At 42.8% G+C, this 17,687-nt stretch overlaps 1 protein-coding gene across 3 annotated transcripts in view; it reads right to left on the bottom strand.

Annotated features, from left to right (window-relative positions):
* The window catches only part of CAST (calpastatin), a 65,670-nt gene extending 49,724 nt beyond the window's left edge, over positions 1-15,946 (bottom strand). Inside the window, exons 1-3 of one of the 3 annotated variants that reach the window (XM_040541743.1) lie at positions 15,791-15,946; positions 9,975-10,040; positions 2,102-2,173 (exon numbers count right to left, since the gene is read on the bottom strand). In XM_040541743.1, the coding sequence (XP_040397677.1) occupies positions 2,102-2,173; positions 9,975-10,040; positions 15,791-15,835 (183 nt within the window). In that variant the 5' untranslated portion in view covers positions 15,836-15,946. Of the gene's footprint in view, positions 1-2,101; positions 2,174-9,974; positions 10,041-15,514; positions 15,633-15,790 lie in introns of those variants that run through there. The other 2 variants (XM_040541745.1, XM_040541744.1) reach the window with 2 other exon arrangements.
* Between the last annotated feature and the right edge of the window lie 1,741 nt (positions 15,947-17,687).

The following is a 17,687-nucleotide window of genomic DNA, read 5'->3' as shown; positions in this document are numbered from 1 at the left end:
CTAGTTTTGTAGCAAAATAGAAAAGGCTGCCTTGCCTTTGAAAGGAGTATTTCCTTTTCTGTAAAATCCATGTAAAAAAATCCCTACCTAATGTTTCTTTTGAATAGGTATTTTTAAAGACAAAAAAAAGTGTGGAAAAGAATACAGCTAGCCAAATGATATTTAACAAAGAAAAAGTACAGGTCACACAAACTACATGAACAGAACAATAAACTGGTCTTGCTCTATATTAAATAATACTGTAGGATGTCAGGAAGCTGGAAAAAATAAAAGATACCGTTAAAATAAAGTGTAGTCTAACTGAAGAAAGGTAGTCATGGCCCACTGTGAAGGAAAAAGATTAAATTTAAAATAGCCATTGATTAAGAGTCAATCATGATAGCATGAGGTAAATATTTTCGCAGTACATAATCCTCACAAATGAATATTTTGGAACATCTCAGAAACCAGAGGAGCATACAGTACTGAAGAAAATACATAGCCTCATAAGCTAATAACATAAAGCAATATCTGGCAATTGCTTTTAGTCACTTTTTTTTCAGTATACTATTTTCTAGTTCTTTCTCTCAATAGGATCACAGGAATCGTACTGTACACATTTGCTGTAGAAGATATGCTTACAACAGAAATAAAACAAAGAGAAACAAATACATAAATGCTAGTTAGCAAATTAGATGTGAGCTTTCATGGAATTATGCAGCAGCAACTATTATTCAGAAAGATTACGTTTTACAGAATCCCGAAATGGTTTGGGTTGGAAGGGACCTTACAAGATCAACCCTCAAGTCCCACCCCCCTACCATGGGCAGGGACACCTCCCACTAGATCAGGTTGCTCAAAGCCCCATCCAGCCTGCTCTTGAGCACTTCCAGGGACGGGGCACGCACAGCTCCTCTGGGCAGCCTGTGGCGGTGCCTCACCACCCTCAGAGGGAAGAATTTCCTCCTTATATCTAATTTAAACCCATCCTCTTTTAGTTTAAAGCCATTACTCCTTGTCCTATCCCTACACTCCCTGACAAAGAGTCCCTACCCAGCTTTGCTGTACCCCCTTTGGGTACTGGCAGGCTGGTACACGGTCTCCTCAGAGATTCCTCTTCTCCAGGCTAAACAACCCAGAAACAGTCCCTCTCTGTAGAGCTATCACATGAACTGCTACATTGAAGAAGGCACTGGCAAACTAAGATGAAGAGAAAGAAAATCAGCAAAAATGTCTGGATACTTTTAGCGACGGACAAAAGCACTGAAAGGATATAAATGCTGTTGTCCCTTTCTTATGTTGCTGTTTATTGAATAGAGGAAAATAATTATTTAGGTAGCATAGCAGTGTCTTTGGTGAGTATTATTTTAAAAAAGCATTAAGAAAATGGAAAATGCTGTTCAAATAGTTGCTGCAGAAATACTTGCTGCTGATAATATAAGCCAAAAGATAGGACAGCTGCAGGTATGGAATATACACCTAACTGTGACAACACCAACTACAGCCATCAGTTCACGTGTGACCACTATTAAAAAAATGCATTCTCAACTCCCTGTTTGAACATTTTGCAAGACCTCAGCATGTTTAAGAAAGCCTGCTTCTCTTCACGGAGTACCAACTGCACTCCAATATGCCATTCGTCTTTATAATGTCCCTTACACTAAATTCCTGAACAACTGAACTGCTCCAAGGGCTACAAAAACAAAGAAAGTTATCAGTGTTTTGATTTTCTCTGTTCCTGCTGAATAAATGAAATCCAAACACATAAACAGTACTTAAGAGTGGAAAAAAAAAGAATCCTAGCCCCATGGTAAAATTAAGTTTGCCACTGCTATCAACAGGACTGGATTTCTTTTTTTAAAGTAACTATGAGACTAGCTAAGCACACTTAAAAGGGAAGGCACTTTCCAAGTCTATTTCCTCAAATATCCAACGCCTGCCTTTTGCTGACTTGTATTCCTCTTATTTTCATTCACTACAATTTCTAGCAAAACACAAAGAACATCTCTTAGTGATGCTAAATGCTGGCGAACACAAACCGTTTTCCATCCCAGTGCAGGGGATGAACTAACATCACACTCGCTTCACTTTTCAAAGAGACCATTTAGTCACTATGCATTACCTTGACAGTAGAAGGTGCTCCACTTGTCTGTCCTCTGGGGGGCTGAGTGACATTAGCACTTGTTGAACTCTTCTGCAAAATAAATGAAAGAAACATAATAAACAACAGAAACATTGATGAAGAAAAAGAAAAGCCAAGTAAAACCGTATACTCAAAAATAGTATTAAAAGTTATATACTAAAAAAATGTCCATCACAACATTTTAAAAAGGTGAGTCATCCAAAAAGTAAGTTATCCTATGTAACTTTAATTCATGTGGACTTATTTCAGATGGCTTTGCCCAGCACAGAATAGGCTGAGTACTCTAGTACTATTTCATGGAATAAACGTAAGTCTATGCTATTTCCTGTGGCAGAGCAACTCATTTTAACTAAGAGTTAAACCAACAGTAGCCATACATACAAGCAGGGACAATTTATGAGTAAGACTTTAATGACAAGTATCAATTAAAATAAGATGGGTATGCTACCACTGTACAGAAATAACTTGAATAGTGACACTGAAGGTTGATATTATACCTCAGGCAGGGAAGTAGAGATACGTAAGTGAGAGCAAAACAATGGCTTTCCTAGCTAATTAATAAACTTGCAACAGAAACAAAATAGGACATCCCCTTTGAACCTCCATTTTTCCGTTAATGCAGGACTGTTATTTAGCAAGGACCCCTAAGTACTGCTGGAACAACTCGGCAACTACCTAACATCATACATAGTAAAGACTAGAAGAATCGATCATTAGTAATAAACACAGCAAAAAGCATAAGGTCTTTGGAGGCAACAGATGGGTAAGACCTCACCATTTTCTCTGACAAGCAGAAGCTCAAGATCACACTGATTATTCTCTACAGGAGAGAAGTCTGCAGAACAATGGCTCAGAGACCCTACTGGCAAACTTGCATTCAAATTCAGAAACACACTTTCCAAATGATCCTACAATAGCTACTGCAACAGATTGTAGTCTCAGAGTCTTTTGTACTAAGGTCATTTCCACATCACGTTCTTGTAATTTAGCTCCAAAAAAACAGGAAAGCATCTCACATAAATAAAGCTGCACATTCCTCTGTCAACCTCCAGTCAGACCGTGGTATTTTGTGGCCATTTACATAGACTAACATCACGAAAATCTGGCCCAACAGTACAGACCCTGACATACAGGAGAATATTTACCTTAAAGATTCCATACTTAGTACTGGTCACGCTGAAAACGACGACACTCAAGTAAGACTTCACAGTGTGTCACAAAAAACAAGAGCAATGGTGACTTCCCCCCTTAAAAGAGTGCAAGGACGTGGCTGCCTCCTCCAGCAGCTCTGGCCAGGACCTCGCCTGCCCAGCTGCTAGCGCCCAGCACAGACCGGTGGGTGGTCCCCCCACACACACCAATCGAGTAGATGACTCCACAGACCAGGGGTGCCTACAGATACTCTCAAAAACATCTTCTCAAGAAGAACAGACATCTAAAGAGCAATCAGGATTCTGCTTATGTCCTCAGAACCACAGTTCTCTACTCGCACCTCAAGCTCAGCTGAAATTGCAGTCCTTGCTTCAGGACTTCATGGTTCGTGGTGTTCAGAACTTAATTTGGTTAGTATGTACCTAGCATAACTGAAAACCCACAAGTACAGGTGTGTGAAGAACCTTTTATAACACCTACCACCATCGCCAAAAAATTAAAAAATGTCAGGCACAAGCCTTGCCCTTTCTTTTTTCCCCCCATCAAGTCCAAACTAGAAATAGTGAGAAGTCTATATTTAGACTGAAATAAACCCTTGTTCCGATGATCAACTTATATTAATCAATTAAACAGTGTTAAAAAAAAAAAGGTAGAATGGCTAATGCTAACATTTCTCTGTTTCATGGCAAGTGGAACAGTAATAACGGTGGGAGAGAGAGGAAAAGAAGAAGATACATTTTCTGCTGTTGAATAAGAAAGGCTACCTGGAGATAAGCTACATGGAAATTTACACACCACCAGATTTCTATCCTCTGCTGAATACAGAACATGAAAGGCTGAGTAATACTTTTTAGTTCCTAGGGCCATCTTTCAAAACCAACCTCTTTGCTATCTACTCCTTAAGACATTTCTAAAAGGGGACAAAAATGGCAACATCAAGCTAGTAGGTTTATCCTCCTAGGCTTATTAAAATAACGACTGTGCATGGGAAAGATACTGGGAAGGACAACGCTCCCTCCAGGCACACCAGCTCCAACGCCCTTTATTGCCAAATCCGTCAATGCTGTTCCCATCTTCTCCCCCTCCTTGAGGCAGGAGAGTATTTTTTTCCTGTGGCAGTCTCAGACCCGGTCAGCTACAGAATCACCTTGCAGCTGTACTCAGACCTCATTTTCCAACCTGGCAACAACAGACCTAGCAAATTATCAAAGCACACCTTCTTTCCAAAACAAATTAGAAGAATCAGCAGCCTATACAGAGCTGTGTATGAAAGAAAGAAAGCCATACATGTGTGGCATACAGATACTTACAGTCTACTCTTCATTATTTGCAACAGATTCAAAAAAAGACATAACACTGATTTTGTTCTGAAACAATCTTAATTGCCCCATGTTTAATAAAGCAGAGATGAAATACATATCCCTTTGATATGCAAGTTTTCCCATACAAGTGTAGTTTTCTTTTATGAAAAAATCATCACAGGAGGAAAGAATATGCAATCTCTTTTCAGGAAATGCTTTTAACAACCCTGAGCAGTAATTCAGCCTACAATTTTCAATCTTTGATTCACGACTTACATGAGCAAAAATCACTATTTCTTCCTAAGATGGGAGGAGTCTCGATTCATAACAGCTCTAAAGTAATATCAAAACTTAACTAGAATGATTTGATTTTTTAACCACTTTTTGCATATTAAGCACAGGAAAAAAAAAAAAAAAAAACAGGCAAACAAAGTAGTACTTTATTCTCCCAAACCACTCCACTTCTCTACATAGGATTGATCAGATATACCTTATTCCCCTCAGGCCACCAGACGGCCCTGAGGTTCAGCGCTGGGCAGAGTGCCAGCCTTCCGAGGGCACTTAAAGGCAGGCACTCCCCTCACCAAAAGGAGGTGGTGGCATGTAGCTTCCTTCTGGGATCCACTGGAGAGCCACACCTCCCCATGGAGAGATCACCTTCTCCCATTAACCATTACTCAAGGAACAGAGAGATCTCATCTACAGTGGCTTCTAAAATTTGAACACATCTATAACAGTACATAAATGTAACTTTAAAAAAAACAACACTGATCATTTCGTTTACTGATTGTTTTCATTTTTAAAGATGGTTGAGTTTTCACCCTGAACTCCTTGAATGATGCCAAAGATACTGCATCACTGTATTGATTGCCTGTGTTTCTTCCATTACACAGACTATCAGGAATATTATCAGAAAACTAGCATACTGCTAAAGCTAAACTGCATTCTGAAGTCTTGAAAGCACTGTATTTGGTGTTCTAAGAAGCATTTAAACTCTGGGGAAAAAAAATGAAACAATGCAGTTTAAATAATTTGTTACCGAAGTTGAAAGAAATCTTACAAATGTTCTAATTAAAGTCACCTACGAACCCTCATAATTTTAATCAACAGTGGGCACCCTAACAAACTTTACCGGTCATAGTGCATTTATCTGAATTGCCCTCCTGAATTCCAGCTAACTCTAATGCTTGTCTTGGATAAGGAATCTGTGTCACAAGCAACAGGATTAAAAACCATCACAGAAATCCTGGTGTTGAGTAAAGAATCAATTCTATAAGAACAGTAATGTTTCAAAGCCAGTTATCATTATCATTCTCTCAAAATAAAGAATGTATTTCCTGCTGAGTGAAGAAAGATGAACTTAAACAAGCAGCATATGCTTTGTCTACACTGCTTGAAAGCATGGCTTGAAATGGCAGGATGTGTTAGGAAGGATCGTTTCACACCATCTCTGTTAAAATATGTCCACACTCATCTGGGGCCTCAAATTCCTAAAAGGAAAAAAAGGGTAATATGTTTTAATACTTCATTTTTACATTCAGACAGCAGTGCTGCACAGACTAGATATTTAGACTGATAGAGAAGCTCTCTGTGGTATTTCACTCTACAATAGGAAGACAAGAGCTCTTTCCAGATTTTGTGCAGTTAATAGCACAAGAACAAGCCTATTCAAAACAGAGTAAGTGTATTTCAAACCACAGTTGCACACAATGGGAGCGTTTGGCCTGCAAAGTTGTGATTTACACACATGATTATGTAGTAAAGTACACTTCAACCTGCAAAGGACCATGTCATACTTACGTATTATTAAATATAACATAACTTAATTTTTCTGAAGTTAGCTAATCTGAATCACGACCAGATGAATTTAAACTTACTGCCTTTGTTCTGTCTACAAGTACTGCTGTATTTAATGCCCACACTTCAAAGTTATCTACCATGTCTCATGTCTAAGTATAATTAAAAGAAAAGCTCCATACAGTATCTAACACAAATAGCCTCACCATGAACCCCACAAATGTAACCGGATTGCCTATCACTTTGGAATGCTTCATAGCAGTTTAGGACAGGATTAGGACTTGTGCTGGAATCAGATTAGCCCAGATTCCCATAAAAAGAGTTTCCCTCTTCTGCTAACCCTTCACCCCCACTAGCAGCCCTTTGAAAGGGCAATACTGAACATAGTGTTCAGGAACATGACAGCGTCTTACAGGGAGTTGCATGGTCACAAGACCTGCCTTGCTGAGTTTGGCCAAAGCTTCACAAAACCCATTTCCCTCTCTTTCGCAGTAGCCAACAGTGGGTACAAAAGAAAACAAAAACAGTGACGTAAAATAGGTCAGACATATGCTGATAGACCTTCTAAATATACTCTCAGAGAACAACAGACTCAATGTATGTCCCAGTGATTTCAATTGCAGTGTATTTTATAAACTTTCCTGGGCTACTCTGCAGTGAATTTGTCCTATCTTCCCTTGACCCATTTATCTTCTAGCATCCAAGAACAGCTATAACACTAATACACTTTGGATTTTGTATGCAGTCAGGGATGTGAAACTGGTGGAAAAGCACATGCAAAGCGAAGATGATATCAAGAGGTAGAGGAAAACTACATCAGTTGCCTCTCACATGCTAAAACTTCACATCCAAAACTGCAAAAGGCTTGAAACATCAGGAGGAAAGGAGAAGAAAGGAAATTTGCTATACACTTTGCAATGGCATAATGCAAATTGTAATGTCCTAAGTTTTCACGCAGTGAGAAAACAGAAGGATGGATATGGGAACATGGGACCGCATCATTCATTTCTGGTGCATGACAGATACACCCCAGCTGCAAGCACGTGAAACAGCATCACATGCATGAGCAACCACCACTTCCAACAATGAGCATTTCTTTTATGCCAATTTCTACCCACTGCAAGCAATGAAAACATTTCATTAAAGCTGATTTAGATTCTCAAGTGTCTGATTCTCTTAGAATGAGAATTTAACAAATTAAAGGTTCCGAAAAACAAGACATAAAGAGTTCAGGAATATGCCCTGTGACTTGAATCTTTGTCCATGAACAGTGCCCAATACAACCACTACACATGAACACATTGACTTTGGACCATGTTGATAAAGAGCTACCTATATCTCCTTTCACTTACATATTCTAACACACCTGAACTTTCCAGCTCTGTCCCTCCAGCAAGTCTTTTGTGTATCTGTACAAGACACTGTATACAACTACACATTCTGTAGTTCATTGTTAGACCAACAAATGATACGTATTTCAACCTAGAGTTGACCACTTCCATGGTAAGCAGATTCCCTCCATCTTGACCTGAAGCTTAAGTAACACCACCGAAATGAGGCAACTGGATGTCAGTATGAAGGCGTCTTTCCTTTGATAACGTACACAGAATAAAGAAACAGACAAGATCAATCCTTCCAAGTGGAACATGGCCCTGTAGAGCAGGATATCAGTCTTATCCTTACCAAATAGTTTCATCACATTTCTCTGCCTGCTAGTCAAAATAGCACCGAATATTAGTGCAAACAATGTACTTCCAAGTAACTATCATTGGCTGCCATGAAGGACCAGGGTTCAAGTAAAATGGGCATGTTGCCTAAGGCCACATCTTAGTTTTTATTTTCAGAAACTAAACAGACTACATTTAGCATGGACCCTTGGGAAGGACCATGCTTAGCTACTTCCCAGGCAAGACAGCCATCAAGCAGAATGGAGGTTGCTGGAAACAGACACTTGATTCACTTCCTCGCTGTTTCTTCCTGTCAGTCCATTGGCATACATTAGCTGTGTGAATCCAGCATCAGCCTCTTCAGTGCAGTAGAAAATGGACTGTAAAAGATTAATTTGTAGGGGAGGAGTAGACGTAGCCTACTGCCACCAGCTAGGCTACTGATACCATGCAGGAAGAAAAGCAGGCTCCATATTTCGCTGTGTTTATGTTCATGGCTTTCCCTTTGGGCTTTGAGGAAGCTGTTTATCATACAGCTGCTTGCGCCAGCCTAGTACACGCTGATCTGGTTTCTCTTCTCTCCTACTGAGCAGTAGGATAGCCTTAAGTAAGGCAATTCTAGCCCTGTGTCTCAACACCACCCCTCTGTGCAAGAGGGTCTTACCAAAGTAGGTTTCTATGTACAGTAAACCTGCTGAGCTTTTCTCAGTCTACTTTTAAGCCACCAAGAATGAAGGGCTTCAGAAGAAAGGCTATTCTACACCCTGATGGTACTCATTTTGAATTCTCCTTGATGTTTTGGCTACCTAGCATCTCCTATTCAAACCAATGTCAGACCTTTTATTACTTTATTTTTCAAAGCCTTACTCATTATCTCTTACTTCTTGAGAACTGCATACCTTAAAAATGTGAAAGACAAGGTCATTTTTTATTAATTTTAGCCAAGCAATGAGTAGATGGGCTTTAAAAATTGCCCTTCAATATGAATATGAGCTTTTCAAATATCATAACATTTCCTTACCATTTTTATCCTGTGTATCATTTATATAAGCTCTTCTAGGAGCAAGATGAACAAACTCATTCTATTTATGGGCATCCACAGCTATCTACAGACACATTACAAGTCTCTGCTTCAAAAACTGAAGACTACAGGAATATTCTCCATCTTTTAAACAAAAACATAGCATTGCAAACTCTTGGAAAAATAGTACAAAGGTTCTGAATTACTACTTCAACTGCATTACCAGCATGACTCACTGTAGCACACTCTCTCTGCATGGCTCACAGCTTTGGAGGCTGCAAGAAGGGTGACCTTGTTCCTAACACTGTCCACAACGCACATGGGTTCTGCTTTTTAACACTGGCTGATCAGACTATAAAATTGCCTGCTGTAAACTCAACCTTACAGCCTGTCATGGACTTTTGACCACTAAATATCCATTCCTGAAGAAGCATCATCTCCAAAAACAAGTATTTCTGGAAAATACAGCACTGAGCACATTTGTAACAACGTCAGGATATGGTCCAGATGTGCAAAATTTGTGTATGAATCTTCCCTTTGAAAGATAATCCAGGATACAGACAAGGCTGGAAGAGCCACAGTGCACTCTGCTTCATCCCTGCTTCTGGACAATCAAAAAGCCAAAGCCATCAGATGCATACCAAAGTGTACCTACACTGCAAAATAGACAAATCCACTGAGATAATTTCCACTGAAAATAGCATGAAGTATTTATGAAAGGAGAAGACAGCAAAGAAATATTTCCATTAGGCTGCTCATCAGCGCAAGAAAAAACTATGCATTCATGGAGTTAATTATGTGTGACTACAGTCACCAGTTATTTATCTGAAAACTACCACTTTTTTAAAAATTTGTACCAGAGGAAATGCATTACCAAACTTTTCTTGTCAATATATTTGAACAGTTGATTTTACCTCTGTCATTTCTGCCTTTTTCTGTCCTGATTTGGAAGAAGCTTCACTTGCCTTCTTGTCACCTTGCTGTAAGTAGAAAAAACAGATGTGTAAATATTAAGATCTTAAATTATATTTTCTATGCAGAGAAAGTCCGAAATATCTTAGTGCACGTATGATTGCTTTCATCCACCACAATATGACAGAATGGAACACGGAGTTTCCCTTTCCCTTCTTGCTAATGGACAGGATTTCTAAATGACTTGCTGGATAACTTCAAGTAAAATCTGTTGAAAAGAAATGACCTTCGTGGCAGAACATTTAAACATGACTGTTCCTGTGAAAAGTTCTGGAAGATACCATCATTCATACAATCACTCATTCTTGATTAGCACAGTGCTCTCAGTAATTTCTTCAGTAATGCTGTCGAGTCCCACTGGCTTCAGTAGAAATAGAACAGCTCTCTCTGATAGACCAACACTGCATGTCCCATCATCACCATCTACTCCAACACCTGAACTTTCCTCAGAACCACTCAAATGCTCACGATGCCCAGACCTCCTAACATGGGAGAAATCTGTTACTACAACTTCTAAGATTCATATGTTGGTACATAAAATCTCTGTTACGTTTCAGCCACAGGTGCACATCAGTTCCTTCTCAATCCTACTGTATCTTTCATTCCATCCAAGACATTAAACTTCTTGTTTTCATCTAACTTGACATGTGATCCCATTTGTTCCCCACATGTGGCAATAGACAAAATGACAGTTTACTCAGCAAGTACATTCTATTCAGAACAACCTTTACTGTGTGCATCTCTGAAAATGGCGAGTATGGCCCCTCAAAAAAATTCTTTGCTTAATCTCAGAATAAAATTAATGTAAAAAGCAAGATCTTTTCCCATGAATGTAAAAAGCAAGATAATAAAGCTATTATCTAATATCTCTGTTAGTATAGCTTCCTACAACAACTCAGACATCTGAGAATGAAGATTCACATCTGTTTGGTTTTGTTATGTAAAGAGAGGAGATGAGTTCAGAAACATTTATTACTTCCTGGTTCTAAGACTGAGCAGCAGGAGGGTGAAGTTTTCTAAACCACTGAAGTAATGAGTTCCTACAGCTTTTTCTTTACATGGCTACAGGGAGAAAGTAATGATCCATGTATCACTACACTATCTTCAACTGGAATGTATTCAAGCACTTCAGCAAAAAGGTTTGGGAAACACTAGAGCTGAATGAACAAATACAACTAGAAAAAAAAAGCATCATGTCTCTTAACTGTTTCTATTTTGGTAGCACAAAACAAAAATTTCATGAATTGTTTTAAACAACCCCCAATAATTAAAGACTTTAAAATGAGTTTGGGCTTCACTTGACAAGTTTTTAAAATGGAAGTACTACTCTCATACTCCAAATTTGCCTCGTCAGTGGAAAAACAAACCACTTAGGCTGTCTTTTCAGGTTACAGGTGAATTGATTCACAGCCCCATAATAGTGCTTTCAGTACAGGCACAATTAACCTAGTTATCTGCGCTTTTTATTGCTACAGCAAAAGCATGCGACACACAGGCAACGTGCACACCCATAAAAGCAATGTCAGTAAGCATGCTTTCACTGACAAAATGGTGACTCCAGAGGCAACACGGCTGTAAGGCTTGGGACCTAGTTCTGTTGCCCAGCAAAGCTTCTTAGGGTAGACTAGGCTCTGTTCCTAAACGGATATGCTCAGCATATCATTATAAGATCACAGAATATCCCAGGTTGGAAGGGACCCACAAGGGTCATTGAGTCCAACTCAAGACTGCACACAGGACCACCCAAAACCAAACCCTGTATCTGAGAGCGTTGCCCAAAATGCTTATTGAGCTCGGTGCTGTGACCACATCCCTGAGGATGGTGCCTGTCCCAGTGCCCGACCGGGTGCAGAACCTTTCCCTAACAGGCAGCCTGACCCTCCCCTGTCCCAGCTCCATGCCGTTCCCTCGGGTCCTGTCGCTGTCCCCAGGGAGCAGAGCTCAGTGCCTGCCCCTCTGCTCCCCTCATGAGGGAGCTGCAGGCCGCCATGAGGCCTCCCCTCAGCCTGCTCTCCGCTGGGTTGAACAAATCAAGGGACCTCAGCTGCTCCTCATCTTCCCCTCCAGACCCTTCGCCACAGCACGTTAGAAGCTGAGTCCCCCTGCAGCCCTTACTGTTACTAACACAGAAAACATCTAACTTGCGTACAATTGTGAAAGCATACTTCATGGAATGCTAGGCTTCGTTGGCATCCCAGTGGGATCCTAATTATTGTCATGGAGGTTGGCCAAGAAAGCAAGCACGCCTTCCTGTACATTGCACATATTTTGTTGTTTTCATTGGTTTGTTTCCTCTGGTTTGGACACAGCTTTAAAAACAGTAACACCAACTCAAGTCTGGACTATTCATTTTTTTTTAATCTATTTTAAACTTTTCAAGTCACAGAGAGCAGGAACCTTACCTAATTCCTACCGAGTACAGCAGACTTTGCCCAGTGACAAATTAGGTCCTACCCTTCCTCCCTAATGCCATTTCCTCATCTTCACACCGAGGAAACCTGTGCCGGATGGGACCATAGCATCAATAAGGCACCAGTCCCTGCACTGCTACAGTGTGTCCCAGCAGCCGTCTGGAGCTCAGAGCATCCCCTCTCAGCTGTCAGAGCTGTTTTCCCAACACCTGACCAGGCTGTCATGTACAGCGGTCTGTGGTCCCCATAGACCACCTGAGGGGAGGTAAAGGACAGGACAAGAGGGCCAGCAGGATTCCCTCAGCCACCCCTCAAGCAGATCAGTTCCACATCCCTGAGGGACACCAGTGCAGCTTCACTGGCCAGAGAGGACAAGGACCACAACTCTGGCACCCCTCAGCTCAAGTCAGACAGAGGCAAGGTGCTTGCAGTCTTCCCACCAGAAGACTATGTCTAACAACATCTACAATACTGAGGCTTTGACTTAAAATCCAAATACTGTTTAGTTTAACACTTGGAACAAAGCACATATGGACGTAAGCCAACCAAAGTAATTTTTATCCAGTCACTTGGAGTCATGCACTGTGTACAGATGAAGTGCTGATGGTCTCCAATAATCAAACAGTGTATGGAAGTATTACCTCACTCACCTGCCATCCTGAGGAGGTAGCCTAGTTATGTACAACTTTCTAATATACTTTCTAGGAAGATCACACTGGTTCCTTAAAGAGCTCATTCTTAAGATATGAGAAGGGACCCTATTTTAAAAATTCCCTTCAACAGCTCCTGTCTGTCCGTATTTCCAAGCTTCCAATCTTCTAGCCTAAATAAATTAATAAATAAATCAATTTGCTTAGCAAGCTAAGTTGTTCTGGGAAGGTATGCATGACTTGCTCCTTTACATCCCTTTATAGGTGAGAGAGATTGCTTTTTCTTTGAGCTTTTTGTCCTTTTTCCCTGCTCATCTTTTCTTACAATGCCAAAGAAGTGTATGTACACAGTAGAAACATATCTGTAACCAAGCTAGTAGGCAGCAGCAGCTCCTGCTCCACGATAAGAAAATAGCTAAGATACAACCTAAGTTAGATTTTAAATTTAACCAGATAACTTAATAACACTTCCTTATAGTTGTTGGAAAAATAAAGTGGTTCAAAATATTTTACAACTTTACTGCCTGAGGACAACATTCATAATCACAACATCTTTAAAAAAAAAAAATCTATGTCAAAATAAATGAAGAAGTAACATGAGCAACAAAGTTTACCCTGAGATCTTCATCACGCTCTGTGGTGCACAAAAGCACCATAACGCTATTGTTTCATAGACACACCTTTATCTTCCAACTCAAAGGGCATTCATAAGCCATAAAGTAACTGACCTAAGCAAAAAGCACCAAGCAAAATAATAATAACTGAAGGCATAACTGCATTCTCAGCCTGCACTTGCAAAAATCAGAACTCAGCTAAAGGTCTTGCTTCAAGACATTCCTTCTAAACCCCAGGAGTCCCTTCGGTTCAAAGATGTTGCACAGCATCTCAGAGGACTGTAGTGACGACACATGTAGTAACTGGGTAAGAAGGGAAGTCTATTTGCAACACTCTCAGCTGAAATCAACTAATTTTGCCTTATGGGTATTAGAGAAGACAATCACCTAATGCTGATAGGAATCTGACCATTGGTTCCAATTATAATTGGGAAACAGACATATCTTTGATGCTGTTAAGAAAACTGCCAGTTGGAAAGATGCATCAGGGAGCTACACTCAAGAATTGAGAAATGAATGGAACGGACAGGTGAAAGATATATTCTCCTTACAGTCATTACATTCTGCTTTACACACACCATCCAGGAAAAAAAAAAAAAAAAAAAGGTAAAACAAGCATTGAATCTCTTTTGTGTCCGTTTCTCTCTTCCACTTCCTCATCTTTTAGACCATCTTTCAATCGTTAGCCTTGCAGGCAGAAACTGCCCTGTGTGACAGACGTACAGAGAACACAGGAGAACACCAGTCTCATGCAGAGGACAGCCAGTGACATTCTGGTGCCAGTAGCTATGAGTGCTGACTTCCCACACAGCATGTGGAGGAGTGGCTTCCTTACCTGAGCAAAGGTAGCAAGGTTGTCCTGGTATCTTTTTGTACCCTGGATTCAAGAGGCCATGACTACAGAGGCCTTTAATGTTCCTGCCATCACTTAATGCAGCTATTCCCAAACTTCCCTACTTCTGACCCTGCCTTAGCTTCACCACACTGAACCGATTTGACTTAATGCAATGGATGACACTTGAAAACATTACTAATCACATAACCTACTAATCACATAATCTACTTTGATCAGTTTAAAACTACAATCAGAAATCAAATGGATTCCTTTTACCTCTTTAAATGTTCAGGAAATAAACTGATGTTTTGTCTGGAAGTTACCTTACATGACACATACTTTCTTTAAAACTTTAAGAGTGCTGTTTTTTTGTTCGCCACTCCATTGAAAGACCAACTGTTTCCTCATATGAGTAATAATAATAAATATGAGTAATAATTAATAAATAAGTTAAAAGACTTTTTAAAGCAATTACAGGATCCATCACACTAATGAGCAGTGACCCAAGCTGAACTAAACCACAAAGAGCCATCAGAGTGCTGTGGTTTACTCAGGAGTATCTGACAAGCGAAAACTATTCCTGGCACCTCCATGACGTACCTGCAGTTAAGAGCATGTTTCTGAAAAAAGACACGCACCACAGTTCCTTCCGCAAGCAGAAACAGTCCGACGTAAGCTCTGCCTTATGCTGCCAAGCACTAATCGCCGAGATTTGATCGGGTGGCACACCGTGATCATTATTCATAGGATTACGAAAACAGCCAGCAGCATGAAAAGCCCCTTTTCCAGCGCCGCTTACGCACAGGGCAGGGAGGATTTGGGGAGCTACGCCCGTACAACGCCCGTTTCTCAACGGGTGTCGCCAGGCGCAGCACGGGCGCCCACCAGCCTCCACTCGCCGCCCCCTGCTCCTCCCAAACCGGGGTGCACCGGGGGTCCCCGGCGGCCCCGAGCCCCCTGCCCCGTATTTACCATGGCGTACCACCACCGAGCAAAAGCCATGGCGCTGCCGCTGCTCCCCGCCGCCCGGCTCGCCTCGCCTCGGCTCCGCACCGGCCGCGCCCCGCCCGCCGCCCCGAGCCTGGGGCCGCCCCGGCCGCGCCCCGCCCGCCGCCGGGCCCCGGGGCAGGGCGGTGCCCGTGGGGCTGGGGAGCGGCCGGGGGGCACCCGGGGAGGGCCGGTGGACACCAGACGGGTCGGGGTCCGGCGCCGCGGCTGCTCCCCCCCCGCCACCCCCTCCCCACTTACCGCCGCGGCGCCTGAGGTCGGCCCGCCCGGGCCCGGCTGCGACATGTCGGCGCGGCCCCACCGGCGCCCAGCGAAGCCCGTCCCGCCTCTTCCTGCCCCGGCGGGCGGTGGCGGGGGGCTCCGGCCGCCCGGGGGCGGGACCGGGCGGTCTGGACAGCCTCTGGGACTGGCTTTTGGGAGGGATCGCTGGAAGATTTTTATGGTTGTGGGTGGGCTTGCTCGCTCTCCCCTCAGCACCCTGGCGGGGCCTCGGGTTGTGAGCGGAGCTCGGGGAGGCCGCGCCCGCTGCGCACGGCTAGGCGCCGTTAACGCCCGCCCCGGGGCCTTGTTTCGCCGTCACTCGAGGCTCGGACGCCCCCCGACCCTCAGCGCCCCGGTCGTCACAGAAATAAGCTCAGACTTCACAGAAATACGGTGCCCAAATCGTAGTGAGAGCCCTTCCGAGTCCGTCAGGGATTGCTAATGGTCACGCAAAGCTGCTGGAAGGTTGATCGTGACCAAGTGGCACTGATAAAAAGTGATAAGGAACGGTGTAATCCTGTGCCTGGAGGAAAAAGACTTGAGTCAAATCTGCTCCCATGGATGTGTGGCTGAAACGAGAAACTGGCTGCTGACAGAAAGCAGTTCGCCGCCGCCTTGGTGAAGAAACGAATTAAAGCAATGCAGTAAATATTCTTCAATTATTATGGCAAGAATGGCGTAAATAATAACATAAAGTCAACCTCCAGCGGGCGGGGGTTCAAAACGCAATAGTTGCCTGTGAGCTGGTGCGCCTAGCTGTGTGTGGGGACATGCGTGTTCACACTCACAGGTCATGTACGTGAACTGGCATGTCTAGCCTGCCTTGTCTTGCCCAGGTCTTGTCTGTGCACAGCTGGGGTAGAGGAAATAGGAAGGTAAGGTGTTCTTTGCCAGGTTTCCCAAATGTAAGCTGGTTGGGTAGAACGGCAATTGGATGAAAGAACTACTCCAAAGAAGTATTATCAGCAGTGGTTCCTAGACACACTCATGTGTGAGGAGGCCATGTGTGTCAACAGCAGGAAGCCAACAGGTTTGGGGGGATTTCTTGCCCCCTCAGCAGCTGTGCCCTGACACCTCTCGGGAAGAGGCAGCAGGACAAAGTCACCCAGTGGGGAGCAGCCCCAGTCAGTGCTCAGGCCCTCTCCAGTCAGACAGAGAGAAGGAGACGTAGATGCAGGCGAGTCCCCCAAGGCCTTGGAGAATGGCTTCAACCTCCAGAATGCAGGTTTGAACCTCCAGGATGGTTCAAACACATCACCTGCCTAAAGCAATCCCTGCTTTTCCTTTTTTTTTTTTACCTCTGTACTCAGTGCAGACTCATGGCTGGCCATTGAAGTGATGTGGGCTATGGCATGTATGCATTTTGCTTTCCACTCTGCAGGTCACCTGCCTAAAATTTTAAGCACATAGCACTTGGCTGAGCTCTGTCTTGCATCTGACCATGGACATGTAAAGCAATTACACAGGAGCACCTCACAGGGCTCCACATCTAGGCAAGGTGCTCCAGAAGAGATGAAGGCAAGGGACATATTCACTGCATTACTTTTGCACAAGCCTTTTGTGTGCTGCTTTACCTGTGGTAACTGCAGCAGGTCTAACAGACAGTACTGCATTCCTCGGCTGCAGGCAGAGGACCCTCCCTGCTGACACAGTGCTCTGGGAAGCATTTTGTCTGCTTCACCCCTTCTCTTGCTACGTGCCTGGTGGCAGCAGGCAATGCTGTCAGTGATTGAAGTTGTGGAGTTTTATGGTGACAAGTCAGTAATGGTAAAAAACTTGGTGACATTGTCTGGCGTCATACTAGGTGCTGAGCATTCTGCTGACCCATCACAATGTCAATTTAAAGCTGTCCCAGGAAGAAGTTAGGCATCAAAAT

This window comes from Cygnus olor, chromosome Z (genome assembly GCF_009769625.2).
Source record: "Cygnus olor isolate bCygOlo1 chromosome Z, bCygOlo1.pri.v2, whole genome shotgun sequence".
In the NCBI taxonomy this organism is placed as follows: domain Eukaryota; kingdom Metazoa; phylum Chordata; class Aves; order Anseriformes; family Anatidae; genus Cygnus; species Cygnus olor.
This window is presented reverse-complemented; position numbering and strand designations above follow the sequence as displayed.